Source organism: Medicago truncatula, chromosome 4 (genome assembly GCF_003473485.1).
Source record: "Medicago truncatula cultivar Jemalong A17 chromosome 4, MtrunA17r5.0-ANR, whole genome shotgun sequence".
In the NCBI taxonomy this organism is placed as follows: Eukaryota; Viridiplantae; Streptophyta; class Magnoliopsida; order Fabales; family Fabaceae; genus Medicago; species Medicago truncatula.
In genome coordinates this window covers 36,643,682-36,659,777 of record NC_053045.1, presented here as the reverse complement: position 1 = coordinate 36,659,777, position 16,096 = coordinate 36,643,682, and the positions used below count along the sequence as shown (strand labels likewise).

The 16,096-nt window shown below is 32.0% G+C and overlaps 3 protein-coding genes across 5 annotated transcripts; 2 read left to right on the top strand and 1 right to left on the bottom strand.

Moving 5' to 3' along the window:
- Positions 1-2,117: 2,117 nt before the first annotated feature.
- LOC112421389 (TIMELESS-interacting protein) lies at positions 2,118-4,953 on the top strand. Its single transcript, XM_024783014.2, has 5 exons — positions 2,118-2,507; positions 2,597-2,719; positions 3,156-3,255; positions 3,825-3,931; positions 4,549-4,953. Exons 1-5 carry the CDS (start codon positions 2,190-2,192, stop codon positions 4,759-4,761), a joined length of 861 nt encoding a protein of 286 aa, XP_024638782.1. The 5' UTR covers positions 2,118-2,189; the 3' UTR covers positions 4,762-4,953.
- A 930-nt stretch (positions 4,954-5,883) lies between these two features.
- Positions 5,884-10,342, bottom strand: LOC11443644 (uncharacterized). Of its 3 annotated transcripts, none has more exons than XM_003607208.4 (5): positions 10,217-10,342; positions 9,189-9,295; positions 8,693-8,793; positions 7,064-7,311; positions 5,884-6,932 (listed from the first exon to the last, which is right to left on the bottom strand). In XM_003607208.4, exons 2-5 carry the CDS (start codon positions 9,216-9,218, stop codon positions 6,196-6,198), a joined length of 1,116 nt encoding a protein of 371 aa, XP_003607256.1. In that variant the 5' UTR covers positions 9,219-9,295; positions 10,217-10,342; the 3' UTR covers positions 5,884-6,195. The 3 variants fall into 3 exon arrangements, with proteins under 3 accessions (XP_003607256.1, XP_024638780.1, XP_024638781.1); XM_024783012.2 differs by having other exon boundaries at positions 9,189-9,284; positions 10,217-10,310; XM_024783013.2 differs by lacking the exon at positions 10,217-10,342 and having other exon boundaries at positions 7,064-7,325; positions 9,189-9,225.
- A 2,760-nt stretch (positions 10,343-13,102) lies between these two features.
- On the top strand, positions 13,103-15,925 carry LOC11444405 (cytochrome P450 86B1). Its single transcript, XM_003607207.3, has 2 exons — positions 13,103-14,662; positions 15,276-15,925. The coding sequence occupies exons 1-2, from the start codon at positions 13,346-13,348 to the stop codon at positions 15,669-15,671; spliced, it is 1,713 nt and encodes a 570-aa protein (XP_003607255.2). The 5' UTR covers positions 13,103-13,345; the 3' UTR covers positions 15,672-15,925.
- Positions 15,926-16,096: the final 171 nt, after the last annotated feature.

Genomic DNA, 16,096 nt, shown 5'->3' with positions numbered 1-16,096 from the left:
TCAAGCACTAATGAGATCAATTAATATATGTATTTTTAAGAACTTGATCATACAATTGTTTAAATTAAAATTAATTGTCTATTGTTTTATACAATTATTTATTTTTGATAAGATATAAATCTATACCTATATATACCTATATATAAAGGCAATACTTTTCTTTTGGTGTAGCCTATTTTTTAACCCATTATACCCTTCACTTATTGCAAAAATTCTCAAAAAGTGGAAGTCGATTACCATATTTCATAGTCAAATCATAACTTCTCTTTCATTTTAAAAATCACCAAAATCAAAACATAACTGCCACGAGAGATATGAGTGGGAGTAGAGATTCAAGAGGAAGAAAATAAGGAATGAGAAAACATCACACCACTGAAAAACGGGTTATTAATCCTTTTTCATCGAAAAAAACCTCTCATACCGATAGTAAATTTGGTTAATTTGATTCTTTATCGTATCTACAAAAATATCATATCTTTGAATGAAGAAGGGAAATTGTGTGTCACTTTTTTATTCCAAGTTAGTTTCTTTTTACAAATTCTTATGATTATTGTTCTTATCATTATCTTTGCATGAATTATGCATTAAGATTCAAGTATCAGGGTTCAATTTTCTTTTTATATCTCAAAATGGAGAACCACGCCAAGCATGAGTCACAAGGGAGTTTGATATTCTTCAATTTTTATTTTTTTGGTAGATAGACGAAATGACAACGCCATTATAAAACTCACACACACAATTGGTTCTTCAATTGTATTGTTAAATTTTTCTATTTTATCAACCTATTATATTCTTCAATTTTTGTTATTCTATTTTTTGTTTCTATTTTATACTTATTTTTTCTTATCATTATTTTCCTTTGAAATTATCATTATTTTCCTTTGAAATTTGAATTTCTATTTGTGAGCCTTCTTATGTCATGAGGGTTAATCGTTACTGATTATAATATTTCTTGATCGAACTCTTGAACTGTTATCAGTAAACTTTGGAGCAAATGAATTAGGTAAGGCCAATGGAAAATGATCCAAATGGATTGTAACTCTCCAAACTACACCGGAAGTATATACAAGAGACAAGCTCCTATTATACCAATGTGAGACTAGGCTACTTGACAAAAAAAAAAATTATCATTAATCTTTGAATATCTTTGACAAATCATAAAATTAAAGCAACCCAAGTGTCTATATCGTTTATAGTAAGAAAAACTGAAAGATTAAATGTAAAACTTACGAAGTAATTTTTTTTTAGCAAATAGGTGTTGCAAAGGACAATGTAATGATCAGAAGTAATTTTTTTTAGCAAATAGGTGTTGCAAAGGACAATGTAATGATCTAAATAGTATCATTTTTGTTATGAAATTGATTTTTCTTTCACAATTCAGAAGCACGGTGGATAAGAGCAAAAACAAATCAGAAAATGCATGAGATGAAATTATATTCAGGACTTGATTAAGATAAAATTGAAGAAATACGCTTAATCAGGGGATTAATTTGGGAAATGAGGAATTGAAATTGGAAGTGTTTTTATGGAATGTATTTAATTGTAATATATTTTTTTTATTATGTAATTTCAATTTTTTTCAATTTTCTGGTTTTTTTTTCCTCTTATGAAGATGATGAATAAGTTGATGAAGAAGATGAAGGAAAGATGAAGATGTTGATTTAATAAAAATCCGGAAGAGAGAGAATATAAATAAATAAAGAAAGAAAAATAAAGAGGAGAGAAAATTGGTACTAGAAGAAAAATCATGTGTAGATGGTATACCACAATAACATAGAGATCAAGTAAATTTAACTATTAAGATCATAAAATAAAGTGTTCCTTCCCTTACGCTAGTGTAGACTATTGTGTTTGTGTTTACAATAATGATGTTAAATGAGAAAGATGATGATGATGGTGGCGAAAAGATGAAGGAAAGAAAAGGGAAAATAAAAAAGATTTTGTTTTATTTTTATTTTTATAAAATTTTGAAATTTATTTTCTATAAAAGAAAAATCAATTCATTTAATTAATAGTGAAAAAGTCAAAGTGGAATTAAAATAAATCTAAAAGAATTAATAATATCCGGTAAACATGAGCATAGGAATTATCAAACATTTTCCCGCCATTTCCCGCGCAAGTACTGGAGCAAAATTTCAATCTTGATAAATCCCATTTTCAATACACATTCGAGAGAGAGAAGAGAGAAAATGTCAGGATCCGGAACAGCAACAGGTTGTTACAAATGCGGCAGACCTGGTCACTGGTCACGCGACTGTCCTTTCACCTCCCCCGCTTCCAATTCCAATCTCAATCCAAACCCTAACGCCACCACCTCCACCGCCGATCCACCTCCACCTACCTCCACCTTCAAACCCTCCGGACCCAGATCCGCTGTCGAAAAACCCAAAAAGCCTCCACGTACCCGCCCCAAACTCACTCCCGAGCTTCTTCTATCTGATGATGGCCTCGGTTATGTTCTTCGCTATTTCCCTCGCAACTTCAAATACCACGGTCGCGGCCATGAGGTTCTAATTAATCCCATCCTTTTTCTTAATTACTTGTTTATTCATTTTCTATTAATCTTAACCGTAATCATTTAATTGTGTTTTGTTAGGTTCGTGATTTGGGTAAGTTGCTTCACTTATACTCTGACTGGCACTCTCGTTTGCTACCTTATTACTCTTTCAATCAATTTGTCAATAAAGTTGAGAAAGTTGCTGCTACAAGACGTGTTAAGGTTACTGTTTATCTTCAATTGTTAAATTAAATTATTCATGAGTATTTGTGACTTTGGCTGCAGCTGCTTGTTGTAGGAAGTAGTTTCTTGCTGTTGAATATGCACGTTAGTCTTGTGTATGCAAAGAGGATGTGACATTGACCTATTAAATTTATGAATTCAAATCTGTGTTTCCAGAACTATTTTTCATCAATCCTCTTCGACTAATGCTTATTTTTCATTCAATTTTGTACATCCACGATACAAGTATATAAGTGTTCCAATTCCTCTACTATGTTTTTATGCTTTTATACACACACATTAATATGCTTTGCCATTGCTCTGTATCTCTCTCTTCCTATGCCTTTATATCTGTTGAAAGAGTGTGTTTGTTGCATACTTGCATGTCCTTGATCAAACTTTGTGTTTAACATTTATTTTTACGTCCTCTAACCAGACTAGCCTTAGAGAATTAAGAGAAAGAGTTGCAAATGGCGGGGATCCATCAAAATTGCGTGAACCACCAGTTGTGGACGATGTCCCAGATGGTGAACAAGGTAATCTACTATCAATGTATTTGCACTTCGCTATCCAGGTCTCAAACTCAAAATACAATACTTTCGTTTGAATTAATAGTTGTTTTCTTAGATCCGTGGTTGTAAACTTAGAGAACAACATCATATAGTAAAGTTAGTCTTGAAACAATTATCAACTAAACAAGTTAACAATGTCGACAAGTACCATTTATTGAATTAATCACCTGTTATAAAGTTGTTCAGAAATATCCTTACCTAGAACACCTTCCTCTTAATTTTCCTTTTTTCAATTGTATGTGAATTTTTAAATGTTAATTGTCAGAGAGATTAGAACCAACAATTGACAATTTGATCATTGAAGCTCACTGGCCTACCATAGGTAGACAAAATGAAGGAATACATAGATTTTGGACAACTTCGAACTGATTCATATTTCAAACAGGGTAGCCAACTGATTCCATATAGACATAGTTCACTGGAATATTGCTATAAAGTTCGACCAAAAGAACTAATTAGATTTTATTTATTTTATTGACTTTATTTAGTATCTTTGCTAAGCATCCCTATATTGGGTTTTGCTGTATCTGCAGAAAATGGGGAAGCAAGTCATCAAGACAATGAGATGTTTGCAGAACCTGAAACTGTTAACAACATTCAAGAAGATTTGTTCAATGATATATATGATAAAGCTACCGAAGTGAGTTTAATTTCTTTTAAACATTGTTCTTTTATCATCATGTAAGAATATCTATTTGTTTCTTTGTTAAAACACATCTGAACATTTTCTTTTGTGAAAGGAAATCTGTTAAAACACTTTTGGTAACTTGTCTTCATTATATGACCATTCTCACAAATTTGTGAGTAATCTGAACTGTTTGGCAAATGTTTAAGTCAGTCAGATTTAGTTTTTGTCCTTATCCAGAAGTGTGTTATTAATGATGCAAGGGTTACATTATTCTCTCAAGACTGTTGTATTCTCACAAATTTGTGAGTAATCTGAATTGTTTGGCTAATGTTTAAGTCAGTCAGATTTAGTTTTTTTTTTTTTATTATACTTATCCAAAAGTGTGTTATTAATGATACAGGGTAAACATTAATCTCTCGACTTTTGTATTCTTTCATTAGAGACTATTTGAACGTCTGGTTTATACTTATTTTTCTTTCCTTCTTAAGTCTCTAGATTTCTTGTAATTATTCCTTTGTTATGAAGTCAGCATGTAAGATGCCATTATCACTTCTATTTAGTGATAAACCAAATCGTTAACAAGGATCTGATGCGAAGTTTGTAACGCATTACCTTCTCTTTTATTGCAGGAACCTTCTCAGCCCGTGCAAAATGTGATTTCTGTGAGTACTGATCCCAAAAGTAGCACAACTGAAAAGACATCAAATGAAGTCCCAAATAATGGAACCAGTCTGTCCAGCAGTGCTGAGATAACAGCAGAGCAGAGAGCCCGTATGGAAGCAAATAGGTTGAAGGCACTAGAAAGGCGTGCAGCTAAAGCCAGCATACCACAGTCTTCCTAGCTTTGATATTCATTGTAAATGAAAATGTTATCATTATCGTTCTCTCTTCTTGTTTAGTTTACTCTAAATCCCGTGATTTAATAGTTGACTTCTGGTGATCTGGCAGATATGAGTATTTTATATGATACATTGCAATCTTGAAGATTGGCATGTTTTGAAAGTAAATTGGTTGGTGTTAGTTGATTAGCTTCATTTTCTGAGTTTAAATATGGCTTATTTGATCACTTGTTCGGGCACTTTTATCCCTATTTAGATGGTATGATAGTGAAAGTGTCAACCACTTGAAGTTGACTGAAAACCGAGGGAACCATAAGCCCATACTACACCTACATTACATAATAATATAAAATAGAAATGATATTTGTACAACCATTTTGTGACAACTTTCTCTTTCATACTCACATTATATTCTTACTCTCTCTCTTCCTTTTTCTCTCCATTGTTTTTGACCAATGAAAAGAGAGAAAAAGAAGGTTGTCAAAAAGGTTGTACAAAATGGTTGTTTAAATATCATTGCTCAATATAAAAAGTTGACCCTCCACTTAATGCATCAAATAACTGTAAATCAAGTCTGGTTCTTTAAGTGGTGCTGATTCTGGCATCTTTTTATTTTTATATATTTTGTTTAATAATCCTCTAGAAGTGTTCCTAATAGTTCAACGAAAAAATATTTTACATTGTTCAATGAAAGTATTAAATATTTTAATTATGGCAAATGCTAACTTATGTCCTTAAGGGCACATGTTAAGGAAGTCATTATAGAAATATACATATCAAAATTTTTGCATTCAACTGTTTAAAAGTCGATATATTATGTTTTCTAATGCAAAATTGCTCTTATTAGGTTGCTTAACATGTGCCCTAAGGGCACAAGTTAACATGACCCTTTAATTATCTTTTGATGGACTATATTTTCAGTTTTAAACATCTCAAAATTGTAATGTCATTCATTCAATTCTCAGCTTCCTAAGAAAAGAAACAGGTTTTACATTGAAAGAAAATAGATGGTAGATGCTTCATTGTTTTTGGTGCTTCTACCAGTTTTATACATGTTTGTTAAATGGCACATATACATTCTGTTCTTAAGGTTCCTCTTTCCCAACGAAATGAAAACAAATAATGTTGGCAATCTCAATCTTAAAATGAACCACCTGTAAAATATAACTCATGTCATCTCCACTTTTCTTCTCAAACACTTCTACCAAATGCTACCTTGATTTGTTTAGTTTAATAATAATGTTAGATGTGGATTTTGACATCTAAAATAAGTAAATAACCAAAATCAAAACTTCAAAATTTGGTCCTATATCATGCTTCATCAATCACATAAAAGACATGAACTTATTCTAACAACTTTGAGATGATGTACAAATAATGGAAAAGAATAAATGATTTCATCTAGCCACCGCGATTTCATCAAGTTGTTGACTAATTTCACTCTTCTATAATCTCTTCTTCGTCTACTGGAGCATACCATTCAGGACACCGCTTCGTGTTGCCCAGCCTGTAGTTCAGGAGAAGTTCCTCATCTTGAAGAGCCCTAGTTGCTACCAAAACAACAGTTTTCAGGGTAGTAGGAACATGTGACTCGTTATTTCTTGGAACTCTAGATTTGAACCAAAAACTTCCAAATCTTTCCGTATTTTCTTCTGCTGCATTTCCAAATAATACATTAGGAATATAAGCTCTCATGTCATTTTCAATCAATGGAAAGTCATAAGGGCAAATCATGACATTTGGAAGCATTCCTTTTGAAGGGTGATTAGCAAAATGTGCTAGGGCTAATGGATTTCTGCGCTCGAGTACATCATCACTATTATCTACTTGAGAGCCTTTCTCATCTACCATTTTTCTACCATTCCACAGTTCTTTCTTGTCACCTCCACGACCCCAAAGTTGGGCGTCAATGACATTCCCATCATGTCTTGTAATCAAATAGGGGTTCTGCTCATCAAGATATCCAGGAATATGATGATAATACGCTGGAGAGTAGACTACACCAGGATAAAAGGCTACTACAGCACCAACATCTACTACACCATCTAAAAATAGACCTTGGCCAGCGTCCTTGTGAGATATTTGAGAAGGTTTAACATTAAGCGTGTAACCAAGTTCATCCTTTAGTTTCTGTGATAGTTCAACTTGGCTTATCAATCTTTGTTTCGGGACACCTGTGCCATACATTAATAGCAAATGAATAGAGTAAATAGGCAACATTTATAAAATTTGACAATAACATTTCATAAGTTGCTGTAGAATTTATATTTAACCAGGATTGTTAGTTGGTGGATCACAAACTTACCATTGGCAGATCTAAGATCACTATGTTGAGGTAAAATCTTTGTTTGTTGAGATAACTCGAAGGAGACGTCATTCACCTTCTTTTCATTTGGAAGGAAAACTGCATCCATAAATGTGCAAAATGCTTTAATTTGAGCATGAACATTTTCTTGTACTACCATTTGTTGATCAGCAACAGAGGCTTTGGTGGCGATTTCAATAATCTCTTCTGCATCTGCTTCACTAGCATTCTTCCCCAATCTATTGTAGCTGGAGATTCAAATCTTTGCATGAGCAAAACATGTTAAGATGTTAAAAATCATATACACAACAAAATTGAAAAAATCGGCATCAAAATACACACACGCACGCGCACACACCTACAACATCAAATCAATAACAATTTCTTGTAAAATCATAAAATGAAGAGCCCACAAGACCCACATTCATCATCACCAACCACAAAAGAGAATCAGAGTTTATCATTATTATATGTATTAACATCTAAAGTGGTATCCAATGGTTCTATAAAAGAGCAATCTAGGGAATGGTCAGATCCACTGTCGATCAATGGCCATAACATTCCAATCGGTTGGAACTTGGGGGGTTGCTCAGTTATAAATGTGAAAAACTAGGAACTTCAATCATATTGACAGTTGACAATGGGGATTGGGAATGGCTACAACTTAAATCATATTGTTTATGGCTGCTAAACTAAGGGATAAAAAGTTGAGTTTAACAATCATATTGACAGTTGACAGTGGCTAAACAGAAGCATCACAAACTTCTCCTGAAGTATTTCCTTCCTTTTGGGGCCATGGCCAAAGTAGGACCTGTTGTATACAAGCTAGAGTTACTTGCAGACAATAGAAGACATGATGTGTTCCATGTGTCTCTCCTCAAAAGACTATGAAGGATCCTAACCAGCTGTTGTAAGAGAATTACCAATTTACCATCCATATGTGACAGCAAAGTTTTACCAACTCCTCATCCTATTCTTTGCACTAGAATCAACCGCAGGAACAGGAGCGGCAAGAGCACTGGGCCGGATATCCTCATGAAGATGCCGTTTGGGAACTGGTTGACCACTTCCAAAAAGATTGTCCAGAGTTTGGGCTTGAGGACAAGCTCAAAGCCGAGAAGTGGCAGTGATGTGGATGCTTTTGTAGGCGACAATAATAGAGAGAGAACGCGGCAACCTAATCAGATTTTTGTTTTCAAAGACTAAAATGCTTATGTGTCGGCTAATCCCACTGGTTGCCTATGGCGGAGGAAAAATGACAAAACTCAAATATATCTTTGGATCCTAAAAGACCCAGAGTTTTGAAACAAAACTAAAATGCTTAAACAACTAAGGTTTTGGAACGGAGGTGGTAATAACTAGTGAAATATTGTGGGCTTTTTCTATCTCTCTTTACCCTTTTCATATTCTCCAGCGTAAGATATCATCAAAAGTAACAATGGGATGAGAAGGAATGTATGAGTTGGAGTTTATAAAAAATATTTATGCATGCGTGAAACTAGAATAAACAGCAATATGTTACATTAACACAGTAAGATAGAAATAAATAAGGAAGAGGATAGGAAAAGAAAGGGAAGCAAGTTTAATGCACTCTTGAATATTAAATGCAGACGACAGATGAATACTTACCTTGTATAAAGGAACAAACGATTAAGATCAATTTGATACTGTAGTTGTCTTGGATCCCTTGCAAAAGCAAAAGTGGGACTTTTTGCAAGGGTTTTCACGGCCTGGAAACAACATTTAAACCAAGACTTTTGTAATAAACTTCAAAGGATGCACAGCAGATATAAAAACTAAACTTTAGGTTCGCATAAAGCTAAAGAGAAATGGTAAAACATTAATTTCTGCAAGCACTGTCTAATACTATAACCGTCAAAAATTTAGATATCAGACATCCATCGTATAGGTTTTTTCTTGTACAGTAGATTTTACTCTACTGGTTGAACAAAAGATATTATACTCTCTGAATGAGCTTTCCTCACTCAGTTGAGACCACATGCCATTTATCAGGGCAACTAGATTAAAATGTCATTTTTACAATTGTTGTCGTTTATACATATCTTGGCATATTCACAGCAAAAAAGCAATCACTTTTTAATCCATACATAAGATAAGAAGATACCTCTTGAAATTTCTGAAATAAAAAAGCCATCTGATTTGAGGGAAAAGGAAGTTCCTATTGACAACCACGCATTTGTTCGCACGATAGTTTTAGATGCTGGAAATGTACTGCCAGGTAAATGAATGGCTCACAATCAGTTATAAGGTGGCTATTTGAGTAAGAAAATAAGTGCCATCAGCAGAAAATTAATTTGGGCTTATTTATATAAAACAATGGAGAGCTCAAACGGAGATAAATAAACTAAAATGACTACAAATATAAGAAGGTTACTAGTAATTCAGAAACACAACATTTCTATAAACATCTTCTAAGCAATTTATCAACGTGACACTACCTCTTTAATAACCCTTTCTCCCTCGATACAATTAGGTTGCCGCCCGTATTGTCAAATAGCGCTACTACGCATAGTGAAGTTTGGAACAACCCGCTAGTACAAAGTGTTGTCAAATAACAACTGTAGCAGACTATATCGTGGTGGAATTTGAATAAGTTGTTATTTTCTGTAATATGTCATTGACAACATTGGTTGCCACTCAACTGAGCTAATTTTCGAATCGAGTTCTGACCTATGTTTGAGTTAGCTCGTTTCATTACCAGCCCTACTCTTGAATATGAATTGCATTCAGTTCTATTATCTCAATTGAGAGAATATTTATTCCTAACTCATTCTCCTTACATGTTTCATCTTTATTCCTAATCAATGTAGTAGCATCATCATTTTTCAAAACCTATAACTTTAACAAAATAAATCCAATGTGATTCCCTTAAAAGAATATTTTTCTAAAACCTCATTCATTAAAAACATCATTTTTCATCTTTAAAAGACATAGAACTGTTGTACAAGATAAATAAAAAACCAAACCCATTTTTTTATCATAAAAAAAAAAAAAAAGAACTCAACAATTCAACACAGCGCCAGGTTCAAATTTCAATAAGAAGTAAGAACATTACAACTAATTTAACGAGTAAAACAAGTAAATAGAATGTGGGTATTATCTATTCAGAAGTGAAAAGAGTAAAAAAGGAACCTTTGAAAGCGAAGAGCTCAGGGAACAATCACCACCACCATAGCCACCCTTGACGCAAAGCTTGTCAAATCGACCAAAACAACTGTTTTTTTTTTTTTTTTTGACAGCTGTTAATCTTGATGTTACTTTTTTCCGACAAAAACATATGTTTGGGCTGAAACATATTTTCTAGTACCAAAACCTAGGATTTACTTTTAGCATCTCCGAAGTTTACTCATACACCTTCACTTTTCCTTAAAATGTTAATTCAGAAATTTTTGAAACATAATTTCCTAATCACATAATTTCTAGATTTTTTTGGGCACAAACATCAAAATACATATCATTTAATATTTTAAAAATACACATTTTTTTTTTTTATAAAAATATGCAAGTGTGTCTAAATATCGTGTCCAAATATTATAATCATAGAAGTCTTCATCTAAAAGTACAATAGTGGTTTGAGGTTGCACGGAAGTAGAGTACGTTTATTCCTTAGTTGAATTTTAAGGACCAATTATATATGCAATTATACATATTAATTCAAAAAGACGTGTTTAATGAATAGCATCCTCACAATCATGACGCGCTCTAATTTCATTTCCTTTTGTTATGAAAGATTGATACATGTATTGTTGGGATGTTCGCTATTCAGCACTTCACTACATACTTTCTCGGTCTCAAAATATAATTATTTCACATTTATTAAGAAAACTAAAACTTGATAAATTGTTCTAAATAATTTCTTATTTTATTTTGCTAATAAAATAATTTGCTATCATTCCTTTTTTTTTTCTGCTAAAATTTGTTATCATTACTCTTTCTATTATTATTATTATTATACAAATGAAATAAAAATTTGTTATCATTACTCTTTCCATTATTATTATACAAATGAAATAAAATAAATGTCTGGTGTAGTTCGTTACTTACAATAATATAATGGGTTTTGTGTAGAATTAAAGCTGGGGGTCTAGACAAGAACAATTTTTTAGTAACATGAACCTTTTGAAAATAACATATATGTGTGCTGTATTAGGTGAGCAACATTCCTTTGCGCCTAATCCACGTTCCTTCCTTCCTAATCCTACTAATGCTCTGTTTGATAATAACAATAATAAATCTATTTGGTAATAACTAATTTTTTTTTTAACTTATAGCGTTTTATAATAAACTACGTTAAGTAAACTATAGTTTTTCACTTTTCCTAAACATCTTTGAATGTTATTTAAGTTAATTTAATCGTTAATTTGATTAAACACTATTAATTCAATCAATTAACTTATTCAGTATCAACTATTAGATAGTTTATCATATGTCCGTTATTTTTTAGGATATAAAAATTTCCTACATCATTTTGTTTTTATATTTCAGAATTCCTAGAAAGAACTAAGTGTTACAAAATGTTTACTTGAATTTATGTTTTTAGAGTTATAGTCCATCCAAAATAAAATATCAACAAAATTTGACTAAATAACTAACGTATACTAAAAAAAAAATAGCTTTCTAAAACATAGTTGAACATTCTCTGCAATGGTGGTTATAACAAATTTATTAGTGTCTTGATAGGACTCTTCTTTCCTTTAACCGTATCTTCACTTGTCCAAGATTAATAAATTGAATGTACTGTTTTCTTAATAGCCTTAACCAAATGGAACTCTTCTTTATTAAGCAAAGAAGTGCTCTGCTCAAGACATCCCACGGTAAGTATGAGTGTTAGATTATGATAGAAAAACTCTATGAAAAATGCTAATAAATATTTCAATTTTTTTTTTCTCTTTGACAATTTATCGATATCGGTTAACATGACATGTTGATTAAACATTGTAACCGATTTTAGAAACTATGTTGTATAATAGAAAATATACTCCCTCCATCCCATAATATAAGCAAAAAAAAAACACATTTTCTTTGTCCCAAAATATAAGCAAAAAGGACAAATTTTTATCTTTTTCAAGATTTTTTTTGTTTATTCTCATAAAATTAAATACAAATTACATTCAATTTTCTCTCTCTTTCATTTTTTCATAACTAATAACCAATGAAAATTGTTTTTACATTTTCCTATAAAACCTTTTCTAAAGAAAACACAAAAAACTATACTTTAAATTCTTATGTTTTAGTTTTCTTAATAAGTGTGATTTTTTTTCTTCTTCTTATAATTTAGGACGGAGGGAGTTCTTTTCAATAAAAGGATGTAATCAATATATATTATGTAAATACTTGTGTTTATAATTAAACAAAGTCAATTATTTTGAGAAAAAGGGACAATCAAACTTATTTTAATGCTTTAACAAATGTTCTAATAACATCTTTAAGGGGTGATAATTTGTCTAATGGCATGTAACTCTTTTTCTTCTTAGCTAAGTCTCTTAAAAAAGAAATTGCTATTGAGAAGAGAAGTTTATATCGCATTATTTCTCTCTTGCATGTATATGGACCCCACAACTTTGTTTATACTAATAATAATAATAAAATAAAATATTTATGTTATAATTTAACATTCCATAAATGACATGAAAATAATATAAAATTATTCACGAGATCATTGAGTGTTTTTTTTTTCGATTGTTGGGTAGTAGTTGTTAAATACACTTATTAGACATTACAATTAAAAAATATAAATAAGTGATATTTTCGAGATAATTGAGTAGTTTTTTTGTTAAAAGATTGTTCAAGACAAATTTTCTATTTATAGATTCCTTAACCACATTACCTGAGAGCACCGGTTATCAAGACTAGTTGATTTTATATATTTAAAACAAACAGATAAATATTCATACTTAAAAGCAATAATCATAAAGAAACTTGTAACAAAAGACTAGAATTTTGCAAACAAACTCCTACTTATAGGTAATCCGCCTCATCAACTTCCCATCTTCCAATCCAATCCACCCTACAAATCTCTTCACCCTACATAAATTCCTTTTACCATATAATCTGTACTAACCAGCAAACATTCCCAAAATGAACTATTCCTCAGATACACTTCAAATCAATACCCAATTTGCAAACATTTCAGGTCACCAAATCAAACCACTTATGCAAAATCAACCACGCCAAGAAAACATACCTCATATGTTATAACTAACTTACATATATTACTTATGCCCAACACCATTATTATTAGTCCTTACAAACTGATTAAACATGCATTTTCACATTCCTTATCTTTCAAACACCATGACCAAATCATCCAATATCAACTTTACCTCCTCCAACTCCTCCTCCTCCTCCTCCTCCTCCTCCCCTCTCGCCGCCGCAAACTTCAACTTCAACATGATCTATTCCATTAGTCTCTCCCTCTTACAAGACATCCAAATCCTAGAAATTCTCATTGCAATTACTCTCTTCATAATCATTCATTCTCTTAGACAAAAAAACCATCATGGCCTACCTATTTGGCCTTTTCTTGGCATGTTACCTTCTTTGATCAATGGTCTAAGGACTAATTTGTATGAATGGATCACAGACATTCTTAACAAACAAAATGGGACTTTTAGATTCAAAGGTCCTTCTTTCAGCAGCCTTAACTGCATAGTCACTTCTGATCCTCGAAACCTCGAACACCTTCTCAAAACCAAATTCATCAACTTTCCTAAAGGAACTTACTTTAGAAACATGGTAAGGGACTTACTTGGAGATGGTATATTCAGTGCAGATGATGAAATATGGCAAAAACAAAGAAAAACAGCGAGCATCGAGTTTCATTCGACCAAGTTCAGAAATTTAACAACTGATTCTTTGTTTGAGCTTGTTCATTCAAGGCTTTTACCTGTTTTAGATGAATCAGTTGATAAAAGGGCTGTCACAGATCTTCAAGACATTCTTTTAAGACTAACTTTTGACAATGTTTGTATGATAGCTTTTGGTGTTGATCCTGGTTGTTTGAGTCAAAAACTTCCTGAGATACCATTTGCAAAAGCCTTTGAGGATGCAACAGAAGCCACCGTGCTTCGTTTCGTTATGCCTACGTGTGCTTGGAAGTTCATGAGGCTTCTTAACTTAGGTGTAGAAAGAAAACTCAAGAAATCAATTAAAGGGGTTGATGAATTTGCAATGAATGTCATAAGGACTAGAAAAAAGGAACTATCTTTGGAAGTTGATGAAAAGAAACAAAGGTCAGATTTGTTAACTGTTTTTATGAAGATGAAGGATGAGAATGGAAGTGCTTATTCAGATAAGTTTCTGAGGGATATATGTGTGAATTTTATACTAGCTGGGAGAGACACTTCTTCTGTGGCTTTGAGTTGGTTTTTTTGGTTACTTGATCAGAATCATGAAGTGGAGGAGAAGATATTAGAAGAGATATGCAAGGTGGTGAGTCAGAGAAATGATATAAAGAAGGAAGAATTTGAAAATTCTTTGATATTTAGGCCTGAAGAGATAAAAAAGATGGACTATTTGCATGCTTGTTTATCTGAAACTCTCAGATTATATCCTTCTGTTCCTGTTGATCACAAGGAGGTAATTTTTCAGTTTTTGTCACATCATTCCTTTTTCATTCTAATCCATACTAGTATATCACTCACTATCATATTGTAGATTTTTAAGAAAAATATTGTTTCTATTTACCTATCATATTCAAATTTGAAAGTTACAACCACTATTTTTTATCAGTTACATGTATGTTTATTGTGTTTTTATATTACAATTTACAAATACTATAAAATTATAGATCTCTTTTTAATCCCTATAACTTTTTTTTATCAATTTATAGAAAATGGATGTTTTTATTAACTAAATACTCTAAAGTGGAGATGATAGACCTACAATTATTCTTTTGTCAACTGCTGTTTGCCTAACTAATCCTCTGTCACAATCACATCTTGTAATCAAGGCAAATGAGATAAAATAATCATATCATAATAAATGAATATTTCAAACTTTGTGTTGAAAATCTAAAAACAAACACCTCTTCAATAGAGTCAAATTTTATAGGAAAACACCAACCTGGAAAATCTGTCAATTACTAGTAGAACATCTCACACAATTCAAAGTCATATTAAATGCACCTAGTGGAAGCATACAACTGTTAACAACCATTGAACATGTTCAATTAATGTATGACTTTTTGTAGGTAGTTGAGGATGATACATTCCCAGATGGAACAATACTAAAAAAAGGTACAAAAGTGATCTATGCAATTTATGCAATGGGGAGAATGGAAAGCATATGGGGAAAAGACTGCAGAGAGTTTAAACCTGAAAGATGGTTAAAAGATGGTCGTTTTATGAGTGAATCTGCGTACAAATTCACTGCATTTAATGGCGGACCTCGGTTATGTTTAGGCAAAGATTTTGCATATTATCAAATGAAATATGTTGCTGCTAGTATCATATACAGATACCATGTGAAGGTGGTGGAGAATCACCCTGTGGAACCAAAGATTGCTTTAACTATGTATATGAAGCATGGAATCAAAGTTAATCTCTATAGGAGAGATGCTGCTGAAATTCAAAAACACTTGATTTGATCATTGGTTAAATATCAATTGATAATTATGCTGATGGCTGATGATGCTATTATTGATTTATTTTTTTTGTAGTTTTTGTCTCATATTTGGAACATATATAAAGTTCTTTATGTGATTAGAGATGTTTGTAGTTTGTTAGTAAAGACTACAAAGTGATATAGAAACAGGATTGAGTGTGTATAATATTGGAATTAAAGCCTAAATAAGGATGTTTATTGTTGATTGAATTTTTTGGAATGGAATTTGTGCGTAGAGATCATGTTCATTTCTTAAAAGAAATAGATACTACTATGATTTTTTTAAGAAGTCAAAAACTATATATTTTAAAGACACCCCAATCAAGCACATTATGTGCCTAAAAGGGGATAAAAACGAGACGAAAACAATATCATAATGTGGAATAGCCAATACAAACAAAAGAGTTA

What these genes read in the sequence shown, in the direction of transcription:
- LOC11444405 (XM_003607207.3), top strand. Translation starts at nt 13,346, where the DNA reads ATGCATTTTCACATTCCTTATCTTTCAAACACCATGACCAAATCATCC. An exon ending in TTCCTGTTGATCACAAGGAG is followed by an intron (nt 14,663 to 15,275) that starts GTAATTTTTCAG and finishes GACTTTTTGTAG; the next exon opens with GTAGTTGAGGATGATACATT.
- LOC112421389 (XM_024783014.2), top strand. Translation starts at nt 2,190, where the DNA reads ATGTCAGGATCCGGAACAGCAACAGGTTGTTACAAATGCGGCAGACCT. An exon ending in TGTCCCAGATGGTGAACAAG is followed by an intron (nt 3,256 to 3,824) that starts GTAATCTACTAT and finishes CTGTATCTGCAG; the next exon opens with AAAATGGGGAAGCAAGTCAT. An exon ending in TATATGATAAAGCTACCGAA is followed by an intron (nt 3,932 to 4,548) that starts GTGAGTTTAATT and finishes CTTTTATTGCAG; the next exon opens with GAACCTTCTCAGCCCGTGCA.
- LOC11443644 (XM_003607208.4), bottom strand. Translation starts at nt 9,218, where the DNA reads ATGGCTTTTTTATTTCAGAAATTTCAAGAG. An exon ending in CGTTTGTTCCTTTATACAAG is followed by an intron (nt 7,312 to 8,692) that starts GTAAGTATTCAT and finishes TTGAATCTCCAG; the next exon opens with CTACAATAGATTGGGGAAGA. An exon ending in TGATCTTAGATCTGCCAATG is followed by an intron (nt 6,933 to 7,063) that starts GTAAGTTTGTGA and finishes TGTATGGCACAG; the next exon opens with GTGTCCCGAAACAAAGATTG.